Below are 18,927 nucleotides of genomic sequence, written 5' to 3'. Positions count from 1 at the left end.
CTCTTGCCTACTTTGTCAGATTGTTTTCAAAAGCTAAATATAAAAAATATGAGGGCTTTTGAAAACTCAAAAATGCTCTGCATACAGAAAATATAATTACAATGGAAATAAGACATTCAGAGTGAAAGGATGATGAAACTCTGTTCATTCAGATTTATAGCTATGAGAAAGGCCCCACTGCCCTGACATTTCAAGAAGCGAGTTGAATGGAGTCGCCAGGTTGAGACAAAATGTCATCTGGGGAGCAAAAGCCAAAGAAAGGCGATACAACTGGACTGTTACTGTGGTCACCTTATTTTCATCAGTACTCAGAATTGGAGTGTGTTGTTCTCTGTACAAAATCTACATTGTTTGATCATTTTAATATCATCAAGAGGAAATACAATTAAAAATAAAATATCTAAAGATCAGTGTGGTAATTCTTTTGATAATTTGGTAATTACCCTGAAAATGGAGGGTAACAAATCTACATTTGTCATATCTTCTCTTTATCTGAGTGGCATTCCATTTGCAGAAGGACAGGAAAGTGCCCTATATAAAAGAGTGATTTGATGAATCACAGCAGCTGCTTGATTGTGACAGGCATAGGAGAGTGTGAAAAGAGATTTGCTAAGGTGTTTATAACAGTATCTTAAGAAATGTCTTCCTTCATCTCCTTTTGATTCCTGCTTGTCTGGATTTAAATCACTCACCCAAGGACAAAAGCTTTGCTCTCACTTTATTTCCTCTGTTAATCAAAACACCTCAAATTATGTCACATTCCCCATAATGATTTCCTCTTTGGAGGATCAAATGTTTGGACTTAGGTTTAATTGCAGACTTCCCAGCTACCCAGTGAGTGTGTGTGTGTGTGTGTGTGTGTGCCCATGCACACACACGCATATGACAGAAAGAAGGTGGACAAGATTGAAAGAGAATTAAATAGATCAGTCAATAATCATAAAGACTTGTAGCAAATATATTTACTGCTGTTATATTGCAATAGAAAAATACATGCTATCCATACTTTACAATGATTCTCTGACCTATAAAGAGCTTTCAGGTAGCTCGTATGCTCCAAAAATGTTTAATGGCACATAGAATGACTCAGGTAAAATAGAGAGAGAGAGAAAAAAAAAAACTTGCCAATTTCTTCATGAAGGATCACCATCTAATACGTCTATGTGTCCTGGAATCTTACACATTGTACCTGCTGCAATAGGCAAATGAACTTTGAATCATTTGGACCTGATGCACCATGGTCAGGTCAGAAAAAATAACTGAGCACTGTCATCAGATGACAGGAATGGACCTTTGAAATGGGTTAATCTACCCTAATACTTCTGTGTACCACTTTTTCTTAGACCAGCTGTGTTTGGTTAGGTATGCTTCATAAATTTATTCTGAAATGGAGTTCATGTCTTAAACAAGGGACCCAAACTGAATTTTAGTGATATAGGAGTTTCAGGCAGTAATATCTTCCATGTATGCAACCCATAAAGAATCCATGATCAAATCTTTCCTGGCAAGCTTTGTGTCTACCCTCCACTCCAAAGAAGAGATGTTTTTACAAACTCTGGATGGTTGGTATTAGGCCACAAAACATGTAACATATAGTTCGTACTTCAACATGTTCCCTGCTACATTGGATCCATTGTGAATGTGTAAGTGTAGCTGTGTCATTTGATTGCCCCAAACAACAGCTTCCTCATTTGTCAAGTGCAGAGGTCAAGTCAAATCTAATGTTTTCTCTTGCTCTCTGATGTCACTACTAGCATTTCTACGAATATCACTTTGTGACCACTTGAGAAATAGCAGCAGACTGACTCATCTTCAACATCATTCACAGAGCAAACTTCTGGAACAAATACAAGTCCAAACAACCATTAGTTCTAGAAACAGAAGTGACAACAAATTAACCAAAAAATTCCTTGACTTACTTTGTAGAAAGAGATAGGCTTTGCTGGTATATTCACATTCTATAAATATCATTGACAGGATAATTGGGAGAGTGATACCTGATGAGATATAATAAAACATAATATTGATGTACTTTTCCATCTCATATAATACAAAATTATTCAATTAAATTTTAATAGAATGTAGTAACATCTCAATACTTGGTTGTGTAGGACAGATTTCTAAAGATATATTTTGAAACACCATAATTCCGGTGGAATTTCCCAAATTTTCATTATCACAAAGTATACAGGCAAAGGCACATTTACAAAAGAGTAGTCGATTGTAAAGGAAACATAAAATAGCCAAACAGTAAGCAAAACAACATATTTAAAATAAAAAGAATTAAAAAATGAAAACCTATTGAGATTATTGTCTTAATGTAATTTAATAAGTTGATGTCTGCAGAGTTAAAAAGTTAATTAGTATTGTTAGAGTCAATATGGCCATTGTTTGCTAAAAGAGATTATAACAAGGTCCTACATTAAAATTAAAGGTAGTCACTTGTTTCCTGTCTCCATGAATACATACTCATCCTTCTCCTTCCTTACCAATTCTGATTTTCTGGTCACAAATGGCCTTTTACATGATACAAGAGAAGGATCCAGATGAAAGAGGCATTTTAACACTTTGTCAATATTTTTGGTATTTTTGAAAACAAATTGCTTGACTTCTCAATACATTTTCGACAACTTCATTATAGTATCTAGCTGCTCAGTGATATTACCAAGAGAAAGTTCTCAGAGGAGTTATTCATTTTGCATCCTTTAGGATGGAAAAGGAAGACACATGATAGAAATTATTAGAAAAAGGGTCTCTAGAAGTCTTGAGCTATTACTTGGAACATGGAACTCTATTCTCTCCGTCTGTCTGGAGAATGTTTGACAGCTTTGTCTTGAATGAGTGCAATTCCTGTCAAATCCAAAGGAGGTAGGAGAAAAATTAAATACATTTTAGATTGGAATAAATAGCCAGTTCTAACCTAGACTTCAATTGGTTGAACACTTTTTCAGTGGTTATATTGTAAACCAATCTCTTATTTGTAACACTGTTTTCCCTATAACACAGTGGCTCAATTTTGGCAGATTACTGGGCAGCCCAAAAGGACACAGTCTCAAAAGTGTTCTAATCCAATCCTCCACTTCTATGACAAAAATTTAATTATTTCTAGCAGCAATTATTAGTCAATTCCCCATGTGTCTATCCATTCTCTTGCTCCTTTTAGGATCTCTAGACACTTTTCCTGAACACCATTTCAGATATATCAACTTCTTAGATCCCTATAGGTATTTAATAGTGACCCAATCAAGTCGTCTCACATATTCGTAACTGTTTATTCGACCTAACAATTTTCTTGCTAAACAAAAGCTCTTCTGTCCACTCTTTGGAAGCAGACAAATAACACAATAATACCAGGGAGCAGTTATAAAAACTTGAGGAAATGTTTTGAAAACTTGGAAGAAAACTGTCACAGAAATTTCAAGTGAACGGAAATTTAAATCCCAGCAGTACATCAGGGGGAAAAATACATCTCAAAGCTCTACAGAACAACAGCAGAAGGCCAATATGTGGTGACGTGGCCAATGGAATGAAAGCCAACTCAAAGGCCTCTGTGATTACATCGTGCAGGAAGACCACCCAAAATCACATGGCAAGAAGGTTAAAGTCCTGGTCCACATGCATCTTTCTCTACTGCAAAGCTAAGCAGAGCAGAGTGAGTGCAATTGCATTGCTACTTCAACTTTTCTCTCCTCACAGTGCATGGCAGTTCCAATGCTTACGCCGTTTTCTAGCAACACCCATGAGTTGTGAATAGTAGGAAGCAAATTCTATAATATTGAAAATATTTAAATTAAGTGTAAACTCATATTCCAAAGGTACATAGGAATGAATTGGAATTACTGTAATAATTAAACTATCCCCAGAAACCCAGTTTCCTCCCTTGTAATAGCAAACATAACGGAGACTGAGATGCATTTCCTTTCTTTGTACTAGAAATGATTACTATGTGAAAACGCAGCCCTAAGGTGAGAACATCAAGTGAAAAGAGTTATTGAATTCCCAGTCTCAACTTTTTAGAAAGTGGACTTTCAAAAATATCTAGTTGATAAGGAGCAAATAATAGATGGAATTCTAATTTATAGTGTATTTTATGTTCTACTCAACAGTGTGCCAGGCTGAAGGAACCATGCCAAAAAAGAAAGACATGGCCCCTGCCCTTACTGGTTTCAAAGCAGAGTGCTTTCAATCTAAGATAAAGCTGTACCTTGATTTAAAAAGAGACTGGGGGCACCTGGGTGGCTCAGTCAGTTAAGCATCCAACTCTGGCTCAGGTCATGATCTCACAGCTCGTGGGTTCGAGCCCCGTGTCGGGCTCTGGGCTGACAGCTCGGAGCCAGGAGCCTGCTTCAGAGTCTGTCTCCCTCTCTCTCTGTTCCTCCCCTGCTCATGCTCTGTCTCTCTTCCTCTCTCAAAAATAAACATTAAAAAAAAAAAACATTAAAAACAGAATTATGCAATTACTGCATGTAGCAAGACCACTTAATAATTGAGATTTCAATAGCCTGTCATGTAACTACCACTAACTAGTTTGGGGGGCTTAGTTAAGCCACCTGGTATGGGGGCACCTTATGTTCTTTAGGTTGAAAGTAAATAGGTCTAACTACATGTTCACTGAAATCCTCTCTGGCTCTCACAGTCTAAATGTTTACTTTTTTTTTTTTTTCATGTGCTCCCTCTGTGTTTGTTTGGGTTTCTGTAGCAAAATACCAAAGACTAAAGCTTATAAGCAACAGAAACTTCTTTCTTCCAGAGGCTGGAAGTCTGATATTAAGGTGCCAGCTTGGTCACCTGAGGTCCCACTTCTGGGTTGCATGCTGCTCACTGTATTCCCATGGTGAAAGGGGTGAGAGACTTCTTTGGGGCTTCTTTTGTCAGGGTATGAATCCCACTCTTGAGGGATCTGCCCTCATGAACTGGTCACTCGCCTGCTCTCCCCACCTCCTAATAACATAATCTATGAACATACGAATTTGGGGGGGGACATCAACATTTAGACCACAGGAATTGCCTTTAATCTTCATGATCATCTTAAGTGTGAGGGGTAGGGAATGTGATTTGTGGAAGATGGAATAGCTAGAAAATGCCAAAGGGGACGAGAAACCTCGTCTCCAGACTTGGGTTCACAGCCTGAGTGCTCACATGACACAGGGCATGTGAGCACAGGACACTACGGGGACAGGCTTGCTGCTTGCTAGCTTTGTGACCTGGACAAGTTAATTTCATACCTCTGAGCTCTGGCTTTTTTTTTGTAAAGCTGGAATACAACCTTGCACATCCATATGATGTTTAACATAAAGTAAAATCTTTGTAGCTAACTTTTATCCCTAATAAAGGAATTAGGCAATATATAATTATGTTATTATATAATGACAACTTTAACAAGACTATCAAATTTTGTCTAGAACACAATGCTTTCTTATAACTGATACCTGAATGTGTCGTACTCCTGTCTCTCAACAAAATAGTGTTGTGCTTTCCTCTAGGATCAGGACTCGAGTATCAGGTCTTCTAATATGGCCATTTTAACCAAATGACCTATGAATGAGTCATGCTTGGGATATTTCCGTTTCTATAGCTCATCAGTAAAACAAAAATTGTGCCATCTGTTTTTGGAAGGTGGCAAATCTGGTGTTATAGGGAACCCTTAATATTATAACGATTAAAAATTAATGATTAATTATTATTGATTATACATTAGCCATGATATGTCTCTCTTTGACTTTCTATGTCTACTTTTTAAAACTTTTTTCAATTTCTGTTAAAATCCATGAGAACGTTAAGTGCTGTTGCTGTAGAAGATTTAAAAAAGGCTTATACAACATATTTGTTATCAATGCTTTATTGTTGAAAACAAAATTGAAATTCTCTGGCACATAAAACAATTATTTCTACAAAAGGAAAGCCTACAAATCTTGATAATTTATACAAATAACAGTTTCTCAAAAAATAAAACTTTAATTTAGTAAACTTGTCTTGTGCTCTATATTTTTAGCACTGTCTGCAATAATCCACCATAAATCCCTGAGCGGAGACATTTTTTGACCATGTTCTATAGCCCCCCGTCCCACCCTCCCCCCAAGTTGGTCAGTTACTAAGCCCAGCCCTGTAGTGAAAGGTGTCAGGGACATTTTGCTATTAAACATCCATGCATTTTATGACACAGGCCCAATTATTAATGCTACTTGGGGACTGGGTCAACTCGAAGTGCCTCTACTGTGCAATCAGCGAACCTATTAAGAACCAAGTGTCTGAAAGGAAGAACATTAACAACAAAAAGACATAAAATGTTAAGACTAGGAAGTCATCATAGGTCAATAACTATTTAAATAAATAAAACTGTTAGACATTGAATTTATCTCTATATCCTTATATTAAATTCCTTATTTATTTACTTATTTTTTTTTTGCAATTGCCAATGTGTTAAAAGATGAAAAATACACTTCAACCCACACTTTTGGTTTGACCACGGGTTTGCTGTTGTTAAACATTAAATATCATTCTGAAGACACAGTGATCTAGTTATAATTTAACTTTTTGGCCCTTCGATGAAATGTTTACAAAATAATATACCTATTAGGTGGGCCTTCTTACTAATGCCATCAACAAACCTCTCTCACTACATCTGACCTTTTTACAAAAACACTAATTCCGTAGGAACACTACTTTAAATTCTTTATCCCGCTTTATTCAGATACAGAGTAAAACATATAAAATATGGAGAAAACAAAATATGATGTATTTGCATGTCCAGCTTCCTTTTAGTGGGGCTGCTGCCCAATATATATACATGAAAGTTGAAGGAAAGGAGAAAAAAAGCTAATTTTCAGTTGCAAAGAACTGACTTAATGAATCAAGTTTTGTTATTTTGCTATGGTAGAATAATAAATAAATAAATATGTAGGGTATTGTATAGCTACTTTCTCTATGAAGTTGATAGTGAACTGTTTTTTTTTTTGCAAAGTTAATTTTTAGTAGCAAAGTTTGCAAGTCAAAACAATGTTCAATAAATGTTTTTCTCTACTTCATTTTTACTTGTGTAATGATCACTGAAGTGGTTACTAATAGGTAAAGGAATAAAATACCAGTTTGCTAGTGAAAAAATAGTTTAACTGTGAAAAGCGCAAGGCAGAAGACCTAAAGACACACAGGCTGATGCTATACTGTAGCTCATTTTTTATGTGTTTTGGGATGAGCAAAATATAAAAAAATAATTCCTTAAAAACTTATTAGCATTGCTGTCTAGGAGCCTATCAGGAAGTGATTAGCATTTTATACCAATTCTTTCCAAAATATAACATCACTGGCAACCATTATTATACACTCCTTTGTTCAGACTTGATTTTTTAACCATTAACCACATCTGGGAAGCACACAGCAACTTCCCTTTTGTCTAATAGCTGCTGGCTAGTTATTGGAATTAGAACACTTTTAAGCTCTTTTAGATTTAATCCTTATATAAGCATGTGCATTAACCAGGTATAGCTACTTCAAAAGCCTAAGAATTAATACAGTGAATTCTCCTAGGCAGTCTGGGGGGAAATGCTGGTGACATTAAAAATAAAAATTGCCTGCCGGACATGTAAAAGGTCTCCCCAACCTCTCCAGCAACGCCAGTGTGAAACATGGTTACCTCAGCTCAGAACATTGAAAAGCAAATGCTGTCTAAAAGAAATGAAGACTGTGACATCCAAATAATAAAATGTTATGTACCCTAGTCGGGAAACAACTATAGATTCTGACAGATCTTGACATACTTAAAAAATTTTTTTTTTTCCCCTAAGTTTCACAAATTGGTAAGCAGGCTGTCCCAAAGAGGGAAGACAGCAGCGTCAGGACAACCGGCCGGCACGCTGTGATTCACACGACACTTTAATTATTCCCTATTAACACTTGATCTTAATAGTTTAGCAGGGCTGAATGGACACTCTGACTTCCTCTCACAGTGTTTAAGGAACAGTATAATTTCTAAATTAGCTTTCAAAAATGAACAAAATTTGTAACTTAGACTCCCTGCCCACCTCCCACCCCAATGCCGTAAGATCTGTTTTAAGTGCTCTGGTTTAATAATAGTTCTATGGGTAACAATTACGTCCTTCAGGAGGTTTCCAATGTTCCCCTTTTTGGTGTTAACGGCTGTGCCAACAGCAGAGTGAATACTCCCAGACGTGGCAGTGACCCCAGTGACCTCTGCCCCCATCTTGGAAGTCCATACTAGCTCTTGTGATAGCACTGCTGGGAAGTTCTGTTCACTAACGAAGCCAGCTTTAAAATATGGAGGAGGAGGAGGTACTGCCCTCCTGTGTCAGGTCTTGGATGTCTTTAAGCCTTGCTTTTCCATAATGTTCCACAGTTTGCGGAGATTGGACTGCGTGATGACATCATCTGGCTTGAGCTGCAGTGCCCGCAGGTAGTTGGCCTCGGCCTTTTGGAGACGGCCATTGAGATGGAGGATAGCCCCCAGGTTCATCAAAGCAGCCGGATACTGGAACCAGAGAGGGAGGGAAATGATTAAGAGGCTTGTTTCAAGCTTTCCTTCATGGAAGACAAAAGTCTTCATCCACTTATGCAAATGATTCCCTTATGTCTGGAGGCATTTTATGGAAGCAATTTAGCAATTTATACAAATAGATCAAGATAACTAGGAATAACAACAACAACAAAAAGTTTTCAAACAGCTGGTTTACTCTGTGCTTTAAATAGTGCAGGCAGCTACGAAAATATTCTTCTTTAATGAGAAGGCATAGGTTACATATGAAAACCTCGTCGCCTGGTCAGACTGTACTTTTCTAAGGAAACAGTTAAAAGTCATACAATTTCAGATAGAATTGATCTTCTTTTTTCAACTCAATGTCAAGAAATAAAAAAAATTAAGTTGGAAAAGTTGACAAATTTACGTCCACCCACTCTGTTTCCTCTTCTTAGCAATCTTCCAGGCCATTTATACAAACATTAAGTAAATAAGTTAAAAAATTGTACAATTTTACTGATGTTTTCAGGGTAAACCCTCTGAAAAAAAATTTCAAATGTAACCACTAATGTCCTTTCCAAATCTAACCCAAGTAGTTTAATGAGACAAAGTTCTTATTTTTAAGTCAAAATTTTAAACTTCTCCTGGTGAATGTTTATTGTAAACACAGCAAAGTAAAAACATACCAAAACAGATAAAATGTGGTGCAGAAAAGTGGAACCTTTGTCAGAAAAGTTTTTTATTATTTCTTTAAAGGTAGTTGTGAGTCTCAAACACAAAAATTTTTATAGTATGTGATATTTGCAATACAAAGTTATCATATGAAAGGCAAAGTTAAAAAACAAAACAAACAAAACTATGTATCACTAGTTTCAGACAAGGGTCTCCATCCCCAAATTCTGAGATATTGGTTGACAACAACAAAAGTCCTTCCCAAAGGGAAAAAAATTTTTTTTTGCTTGCTATCTACAAATAAAGGCAGTTCTGTTCTTGTCTTGTTGCTCGAACTTTCTGGCGAACTTACAGCAGCTAATATTTTGGCAGTTACACAAATGCATATTTCAAATATCAGATAAAACGAAATGTGTTTATGCTAAGATTGTGTTTTCATTTTACAGATGGTGTCAACAGAGTAATTGTCCTGGCAACTCTGTGATGCAGTGTAAAATAATTCACAATAATTTTTACAATTTAGTATTTTCACAAAATGCATGCATTTTTTCAGCTGAATTCATGTGACTCCACTCTTTACTGTAAAAACAATTATTTCTGAACCAAAAAGAGTGCTAGGGGCAGGGCTGAATAGCTCAGAATAAACCAACTGGAAAGAGATGATCAGATTTGGACTTTAAGAGGTCTGGGTTTGAATTTCTTGCTCAACCACTGACTGTGACCTTGATGAGGTCCCCTAACATATCTGTGCCCAATTCTTTCATTTATGAAATACCAAAATAATATCAACTTTTTTTCATGTTGTCAGAAAGATAAAATGAGACATTTAACAATGTGGTACAGTACATGTATGTAATAGACTTGCAAATGTCAAGTTCACTTTTCCTTCTTTTCATCTGCTTGAGGTATATAGCACATGCATGTTTTTATAAAAACATTTTTATGTTTTTATACATACTTTACAATTTTTATTCCAATGGCTACACTATATGTCTGTGGATGTACAGCAAAATTCTCTTAAGTCCTCAACTATAGGGCATTATTTTCAAACTTGTCTACATCCTCTTTTCTCTTCCAAAAATAATGTTGCAAATATAAGCTATTCCTGACCTTCAAAAACCTTTTGGTCAGGATGACGCCATACTTATCAAGAAAAATACAGATGGTCAATTTCTAATTTTAAACCCCAAGCCAAATAAACATAGCTCTAAATTACATGTGCAATGAAGGTCCACACTGGAAACCTAAAACACCACCTACTCTGTCTTCCTAACAGAACTTTGTTATCATTCCACCCATTATTATCTTGAGTCGTTCGATGCATGGATGCATTTCTCAATTCTATTCCCTCACGGAGCTCAGCACAACTATCAATAAACAGCTACTACAGTGACGGCAAAGTGTGTTCACAGCCTGAATTACTAGAGATGCTAAGTAGATAAAATGTTCAGACTTCCGCTATCCTGAGTGGGAAGAGAGGAAATGGAGACGGAGAATCACGGTTGGAGACCATTCCTGGCTAACCAGAAATAGAAGAGGCCCAGCGACAGGGGCTGAGAGAAACCAGATGGCTCAGTGGGATAGTCGTTATTTCTTGAATCACTTTATTATTAAAGTATCTGTGCCTAACTATAATCGCAACTCAAGGGGATTATTAAAAATACTCAAAAGTTACAGAGTCACAATGCCTGAGTGCCAGGCCAGCTCTGCCCCAGAGATGTGTGTACTTGGACAAGTTGACGGAACACTCGAGACTTCAATTTCTCATAGAAATGAATGATAACACTACTTGCTGCATAGAATTGCTGCTAAGGTTACATGAGAATACAACATTATTGTCTTTTTCCTCTTCTTTTCTGTCTCCCTATCATCTCAGAAACAGAAAGCAGAATATCCTGTGAGTGTGCCTGAGTAACTACTGAATCCAAACCCTGTGGATTTGTGACCTGGCTCTACCTTTACTAGCTTTATAGACTTTCTTAGGTTAAACCAGAAGAGACAGAGGTGAAGACAGGTGGTGACGTTAACCAAGCCACATAAATAGGCTTTACTATTGCTACTGAACTGCAGCCCAGATTCTTCTGTCCTCAGAGTACTTCAAGTCACTTCTTTCTTTAAAAAGAAAAGTTAATATTAATCTAAAATAACACAATTAGGAAGTGACATCTGTCATCAAAATGAGTTCTGAGTGCTAGTTATCATAGTGTTTTTGGAATAACTTTAAATTTGCTTTTCTAAAAAACAATTTTTTAATGTTTACTTATTTTTGAGAGAGAGAGAGAGAGAGAGAGAGAGAGAGAGAGAGAGATGGAGAAGGGACAGATAGAAGGAGACACAGAATCTGTAGCAGGCTCCAGGCTCTGAGTTGTCAGCACAGAGCCTGATGTGGGGCTTGAACCCACAAGTAGGGAAATCATGACCTAAGCCAAAGTCGGACACTTCACTGACTGAGCCACCAAGGTGCCACATGGAATAACTTTAATTTTACATTAGCATGTTACTAGCATGTTTACATTAGCATGTTACTCTAGCATGTTACTCATTAAGCAGAAATAATCAAAAATTGACATTATTGGGTTAAAATGGGATAACAGATCCAATAGAAGTTCACATATACTCTTTAATTGTGCTTTTTTTTTTTAATGTTTATTTGTTTTTTAGAGAGAGAGAGAGAGACAGAGAGTGAGCAATGGAGGGGCAGAGAGAGAGGGAGACACAGAATCTGAAGCAGGCTCCAGGTTCTGAGCTGTCAGCATAGAGTCTGACGCGGGTTTGAACCCACGAACCGTGAGATCATGACCTGAGCCGAAGTTGGACACACCCCACTGAGCCACCCAGGTGCCCAACTCTATAAACAGTAAAAATCCAAGTAAACTAAAAATGTATATGTTTAAGAACGTACTATTTTTAGGCAGCTATAGATTTCTGTGTTTAGATGTAACGTATTTTTCTGAATATGTCTATCTCACCAGAGCAAAAAAGAGTTTTTATTTTACAAACCTACAAACTTACATCATTATGCAATGCTTTTAAAACATCACTGTAGCCTCTTATTTGAGTTGAGTGGAAACTGAGGAAATTTGCATGTATGCTCAAGTGACCTAATCAACAAGTACTTAGGTACAAGCCTTAGGTAACTGCTTAAAACTGGCAACAGTTACTTTGACATAAACAATTTCATGTGTTTGATAAAAATTTAAGAATAAAACTCGATATAGACCACTTTCTGTTACATGGTTGTTTTCTCTCTTCAAAGACAAGCCTTCACAGCGCGACCAGGGGTAGCTGACTGGATGCCCAAGGGACTGAGTGCCTATGGGTCTTCTAGCCTTGCCTCTAGTCCAGCAAGTAGCATCAACATCACCTGGCAGCTTGGTAGAAATGCAGAATTTCAGGTACCAACCAGCGAATCAGAATCTGAATCTTAACGAGATCCCCAGGTGTTCTGCACTCTCATTACAATTTGAGAAGCAGTGTTCTAGAGGTCATTTCCTTATCTTAGATCATATTATTTTACATCTTTTGAGACGAAATTTCCTAGAGGAGGAAGAAGTCCCATACAGAACAAAGAATGTCAGATCAAATGTCTGTCCTCTCATAAAGTGAATTCTTTTGGCCAGGCAATTATTTAGAGTAGGAAATGTGCAAATGAAACTTTATTATAAACAGAAGCCATAAATGACCAAATATTATTAGACAGGAGAGGAAAAACCTTTTCATAGCCAAACAGAAGCATGTAGAGGTTTTTAAACAGAATTAAGGACTACCTAGCTATATAACTGAAATCAAAGAAGCTCAGGTGACTGGCTGTCTGATGATACACTGGTGTCCTTGCTCTCTGCCAGCTGTGACTCATGGGCTGGGAAACAGAAACCCAACCACAACTGCTGGTGTCGTCCCTCACGCACATCTTCTTTGATTAAAGACAGCTGATGAAGTTTTCAGCACGTTAACAAAGGCAGTAGCTTGCAACCCAGTAAAATGGGGCTTATGGCTCTGTACAACAAATGACAGACTAGAAAGGAGAACCAGACCTTTCTTGTTTCCTCGAAGAGGACAGACGCTTTACATCAAAGGGGCTAATTGGTTGCCATGCTGAGGCAACAAGTGACATCTTTTTTCAAGTCTCCAGGGAATTACAACTTTATTGTTACTTGACTGTGGCCTTTGGTTTATTTCTCCAACACTGGAGGAAGTAAGCAAACTCAAATAATAGGGTGGGGTGGGGTAGAGCAAAGGCAAGATTGCACGGGTCTGATTCTAGACTAACACCTTTGAGGCTCCCAAAGAACTCAGCTGAGCTCACAGGGTATCCTCAGCACACAGGATTAGAAGACAAAATCATTTTCCTGGTCTTTGCCTATTATGCAGTCTTGGAAAGAGAAAGATATCTACGGAGGAAGAATAGTAAAGCCATATGAGGATTCAGGATTGGACATTCATGTTTCTATTGAGAAGAGGACTAAAATCTAGAACTTTGAACAGAAAATTTGGGTAGAGCCTAGAAAAAGGAAAAGGGTTTGGTTGAAATGGTCTGCTTAGGTGGGAGCTGGAAATCCACACAGTAATTGGGCCTTCTTATCCCATTATTCCCTGTGACCATTTCCTTTTTGTGAGGGTAAATCAATAGGCAAGAGAAGTTTTGAAAAAGATGAAGACAGAAATATCTGAACTTCTAATTTTACAAATTAATTTTACAAATTTTACAAATTACAAACTTCTAAATTTACAAATTTACAAATTTTACAAATATTTCCAATATTTCTAATTTTACAAATATGTTTATTTCCATCCAAAGAATTGCTCAATGTATCCATATAGCTGTATATTTACTGTTGTATGAACTAAATAACTTTTGAGGAAGAATTTCTGAGGTTAGCCTTATCCAATTATTATTTACTACACTACAATTTGGGGGGATGTTTTCAAGATAACCACATTTAACTTCTCTTCTGAATGTAATTTGCAAACTTAAATGAGTTTACCCAGTCTGAAGTTTTTAATGGATTCTCACTTTCTTTCAAGTAGTTACAGAATAACTTAACGAAGGCTGCACACTGCCATTCAACTGTATTCAGTTGAAATTGCTTACCCAATTGAATTTAGTGGAGCAGTAACTGCACCATGATGCCTAAAATATAATGGTTTGGACTTAAAAAAAAACATATTCATGAAAAAGAGTATTTATGCATAAACTTAAGGGATCTCTATTTATTGTGCCTTGTACATGGCAGATATTCAATAAATAATTACTGAATTAAAGATTATCTGTCAGGATTATGGAAAAAAGTGTACCATGAACCCAGACAAAGTTTGATACCACATCCCCCCTCTATTCCAACATTACCCCTCTTCCTTTGTCTTCTTGGCATGCTTCATGGTCAATGCCAAGCTAGAGATCTGAATAAATTATCCTTGATTCCTTGCCTTCCTCCATACACACACAACTACTTGCAACTAGTTGTTAAGTGTTGACAACTTTACCCAATAATCTCCCTTAAATTTGCCTTCTAATTATACTCTGTCCTTTTCTCTCTACTTGGTTTAAGCCCTAATCACCCTTTCTTGGATTATTTAAATAAAATTACTTTGAGAAAGAATACGTGAATGGGTAGCTGAATAGATTAACAGGTGATAGATTAAAAGAATGAATGAATGAATATGTGAGGAAAGCCATATGCAGGGTTTTTACTCTAAATATTATAGGTATACAAACAAAACTTTGAGAGGATACAATAGAACTATGTGCTTGCCTAACAAGTGAAACTTTATAAAGACAACTGAAACCCCCAAATATCTCACTGTCCTATTCCTGAACTCACCCCCCATTCTCTCAAGAAAACTACTATTCTGAAGTTGGTATTCACCATTCCAATGTCTATTTTCACTTTTATTTTTTGTGTACCCATAATACATGTATAATCTTATATGTTTATAAGTTTTGATTTTAAAACCACCCATCATGAGATGTCATCCTGCCAAGCACGCACATGAAACTTAGATTTTTTGCTCAACATTTTGTTTTGCAGACTTATCCATGTTGATGGATATAAAGTTTAGTTCTTTTATAGCAATTCCATTGAATGAAAACCCACTCTCTTAAGGATGAACTCTGCTTTAGAGGAGGGTTGTCATCCATATTCTTGTGAATATCTCTACACATATTTATTGGGAGAGTTTTGAGGATTGGAATTGTTGGAGCAGATGATCTGCAAGTTTGCTAGACATTATCAAATTTTTCTTCAGTGTGGTTGTATCAAATGCATTAGCCTCAACATGTAACAGGGGCCCCTTTATTCCGTATTCTTTTTTTTTTTAATTTTTTTTAATGTTTATTTATTTTTTTTGAGACAGAGAGAGACAGAGCATGAACGGGGGAGGGTCAGAGAGAGAGGGAGACACAGAATCTGAAGCAGGCTCGAGGCTCTGAGCTGTCAGCACAGAGCCCGATGCGGGGCTCGAACTCACGGACCGTGAAATCATGACCTGAGCCGAAGTCGGACGCCCAACCGATTGAGCCACCCAGGCGCCCCTATTCCGTATTCTTAACGACAACTGACATTGTCTGACTTTCAGTTTTTGCAAATTGAAAGTTGTAAGACAATAGTTTATTCTGTGTTTGATTTCTTTTTCCTGATTACTACAGAGGCCAATACCATTTTCATAAATTTATTAGCTTTCTCCTTTTTCTTTTTAGTGATCCACCTGTTCCTTAACATTTAGACAGAATCAGTTTTGTAAGGGCTGTCACCCACATGGTGGTGTTTGAACGGGAACTCCACAGAGCTCCTACTACCTCAAAACAGCTCCTAAATAGGACTGTCTGGCCTAGTGTTTTCCTGGTCAGAGTCACTTTCCCAAGACGAACAACCAGATGAGCACTGTTTCCAAGATGGACAATCTGTTATGCACAAAATGGCAAGTCTCTGATATAGGTGCACCTACAACGTGGGTGAGAGGATGGCACAAGTCTGGGCAGTAGAGAAGCGCACCAGGTCCACAAAAGTGTCGCACAGCAATGATGGGAATCTTGGACAACTGGATGTGGGAGAGGCTGGCAGCTCCTATTTAGCCCCACACAGAACTGATCTTTCTTTATGGCCTGCTTCTCTTCTTTATCTGCTTTCTGGCTCCCTTCTTAGCTATTCGACTTAGAGAAAACAAGAGAAATTAAAGTGAACAATATGTGTCATATTCTCCCTCTCTTTGTTACCCTCCATTTCTATTGGCACCGTCTGGCGTGGCATCTCATCCGTTCCTAAATACTGTCTACCTCTTGTTCTCCCACCTTTGATTCCTGCTCACCCCTATCTATCTCCCACTTGGCCATCTGTCTTTTTTAAAATATAAATGGGGTTTTGAAGGGTCAACCTACAGAACCTACAGGTGCCTACAGAAAAGAATCCAGACTCTTCAGCCTGGTGCTAAGACACAGATTACGACATGGCACCCCAAATAAGCCCTCAATATACATTCTGCATGAGCCATGTGAAACTTCTATTTCTGCCATGTGCAATTTTGAGCATTTATTTTTTTTTTATCAGACTGTTTCTCTGACAAAACCCTTCTTCCATTTTCTTTTCAACAGACTTCTGCTCATTTTAAAAAGGGAGTTTAACAATCCCTCAATCATAGCTTGCTGCTGTATGTTCCCATAGTACTGTCTACATACATTAATTGCAACACTTACCACAATGAATTATATCTACTTGTTATAAGCATCTGTCTTTGCTGGAGAGTGAGACCGACAGTGAATTTATTTTAACTGTCTTTATAGTGCTAGTGCCAGGCTCTGGCATATGAAAGAAATTCTCAATGAATCTTTGCTGAAAGAAGAAAAAAATATATGATTTAGCAGAAAGAGCTGACCTAGAAGAGGTAAATTCTAACTTGATCTCAATGTAACTTAATAAACACTGAGTAGGCACCCACTATAAGTCAAGGTTGCTGTCTGATACTCTAGATAAGTGGTGAACAAGAAAAGTATTTTTTTTTAGTCTGTATGGGGTTTTAGCCAACTTTAATTGCACATTTGGCACTTCTCACAAACCACTAAAAGGTGTACATTCATTATTTCATTGATGTCCCTCAGACTTATGAGGTCAGTGTAACTCTTATCCATGCACTGTTCTAAGCATTGCTCTAAACACTAATAGGAGACACTTCACCAAGGGATTCACTGTCCTCAGGGTGTTTATAGTCCAGCGTGTGAATACAAATCTTTCTGCTACAGAGAAGAATCAGACATGTCTGTAAGGGTGAGCTATAGAGGAGAGGGGAGATTACTTCCTTAAGGCTATTAGGCTATTTATCACACAAGATGAATTGTCAGGTTGCTTCAAGACTTTAATTCTTCCAAAGGGAGAATGGCATACAAACTTTTGAAATTGGTGTCACATCAAAATCAACTTGTTACTTTTTAAAAGTATTTTTTGGCAAACTGAGAGTAGAGCCAACATTGGAGAGAGCCCTAACATAGAAGAGTCTGAATTTCAATTAGTTTGGAGAATAAGATGTCACTAGTGATATCTGTGCTGTTGAACCTTTGAGACCAACTCAAAATGGATAAAAAAAAATTGTACTAAAAAATTAAATATTGATACAATAAACTTAAAATATCTGTTACAAAGGTCTATGATAAAACAGAAATCCACATGCAATGCGATGGTCTCAGTTTAGAAATGATAGTTCTTTGTAGTCATATTTTGACTATAGTTGTATTTTGAATAAAGTATCTCTGCTAAAATGATTTACCAAGTGTACATACGACGAGGAAAAACAACATAGGGAATCTAGCAATGGCAAGGCACAGCATGACAGACAATAGAAATGATTTACAGTGATTCTCCACTTCAACACGCTATTTGTGTTTTTGAAATAGCTTTGAATAAAACAAAAGAGGTATAGGTGACAAGCAAGACACAACGCTGTGTTAAGGGAGTAGTTTCAATTTCTCGGTGACACATTTTATCCTGTGTGCTCAGTCCTTCTCTCCTACATCTGTCCCATCCCAGCGGGTGTTGCAAGAATGTCCATTTAACTTTTATGAGGGTGTGACTGACACAATGTGGAGGGCTATTCATTTCGATGGCAATCAAAATGCCAAAATCTGTGGTTAGGGGGACAGCAAACAGTGATCGTAACAGAGTCCTTTCAAAGGTGGTAGTTATTTCTAACAGATTTTAAAGTGCACATACTACATTAAGAATATGAACTCAGAAATCACTGCGTACTAAACAAGATCCTATTTCAAAGACAGGTTTTCCTGACACCCTTAATTTCATCACAACATCTCTCATAGGATCCGAATGGAAAAGTTAGATCCCTGGTCACCTCAGTTTCACTCAGAGCTGTTATAAAATGCAATCAATGCGCTGTTTTTCTTGATCTGCGATAAGCACAAAGCTCATTATTTGAAGTAAAACTACAAATAAAAGTTCTACATAAGTGAGAAAATATAGGACTTAAAGTGCATGCAAGATTAGAAGAATAAAAATAAGTAGAACTTACTGAAGGTTAAAAACATTAAAACACTAAAGTAATGAAATTTAGGAAAGAATCTGCACACAGGCAAAATCATCTCTATCTCTAAAACACCAAGAGCTGTCTTCCCTTACTAATGTAGACAGCTGACACAAAACCTACAGCATTTTCTTTTACTTTTCCTTGAACCAAATTCCTTGTCTGTTTCTAGTCCAAATGTACCCTAAGCAACATAATTCACTCTACACTTTATTCGTTTCTCTTTGGTAAGAAGGGGAGGGAAGAACACGCTCATGCCTTCTCCA

The 18,927-nt window shown here is 37.2% G+C and overlaps 1 protein-coding gene across 2 annotated transcripts in view; it reads right to left on the bottom strand.

Annotated features, from left to right (window-relative positions):
* Nucleotides 1-942: 942 nt before the first annotated feature.
* The window catches only part of TMTC2 (transmembrane O-mannosyltransferase targeting cadherins 2), a 404,748-nt gene continuing 386,763 nt past the window's right edge, over nt 943-18,927 (bottom strand). Inside the window, exon 12 of one of the 2 annotated variants that reach the window (XM_019835295.3) lies at nt 943-1,997. In XM_019835295.3, coding sequence (XP_019690854.1) covers nt 1,968-1,997 — 30 coding nt within the window. In that variant the 3' untranslated portion in view covers nt 943-1,967. Of the gene's footprint in view, nt 1,998-5,823; nt 8,483-18,927 lie in introns of those variants that run through there. The other variant, XM_023257281.2, reaches the window with a different exon arrangement.

This window comes from Felis catus, chromosome B4 (genome assembly GCF_018350175.1).
Source record: "Felis catus isolate Fca126 chromosome B4, F.catus_Fca126_mat1.0, whole genome shotgun sequence".
NCBI classification, from domain to species: domain Eukaryota; kingdom Metazoa; phylum Chordata; class Mammalia; order Carnivora; family Felidae; genus Felis; species Felis catus.
This window is presented reverse-complemented; position numbering and strand designations above follow the sequence as displayed.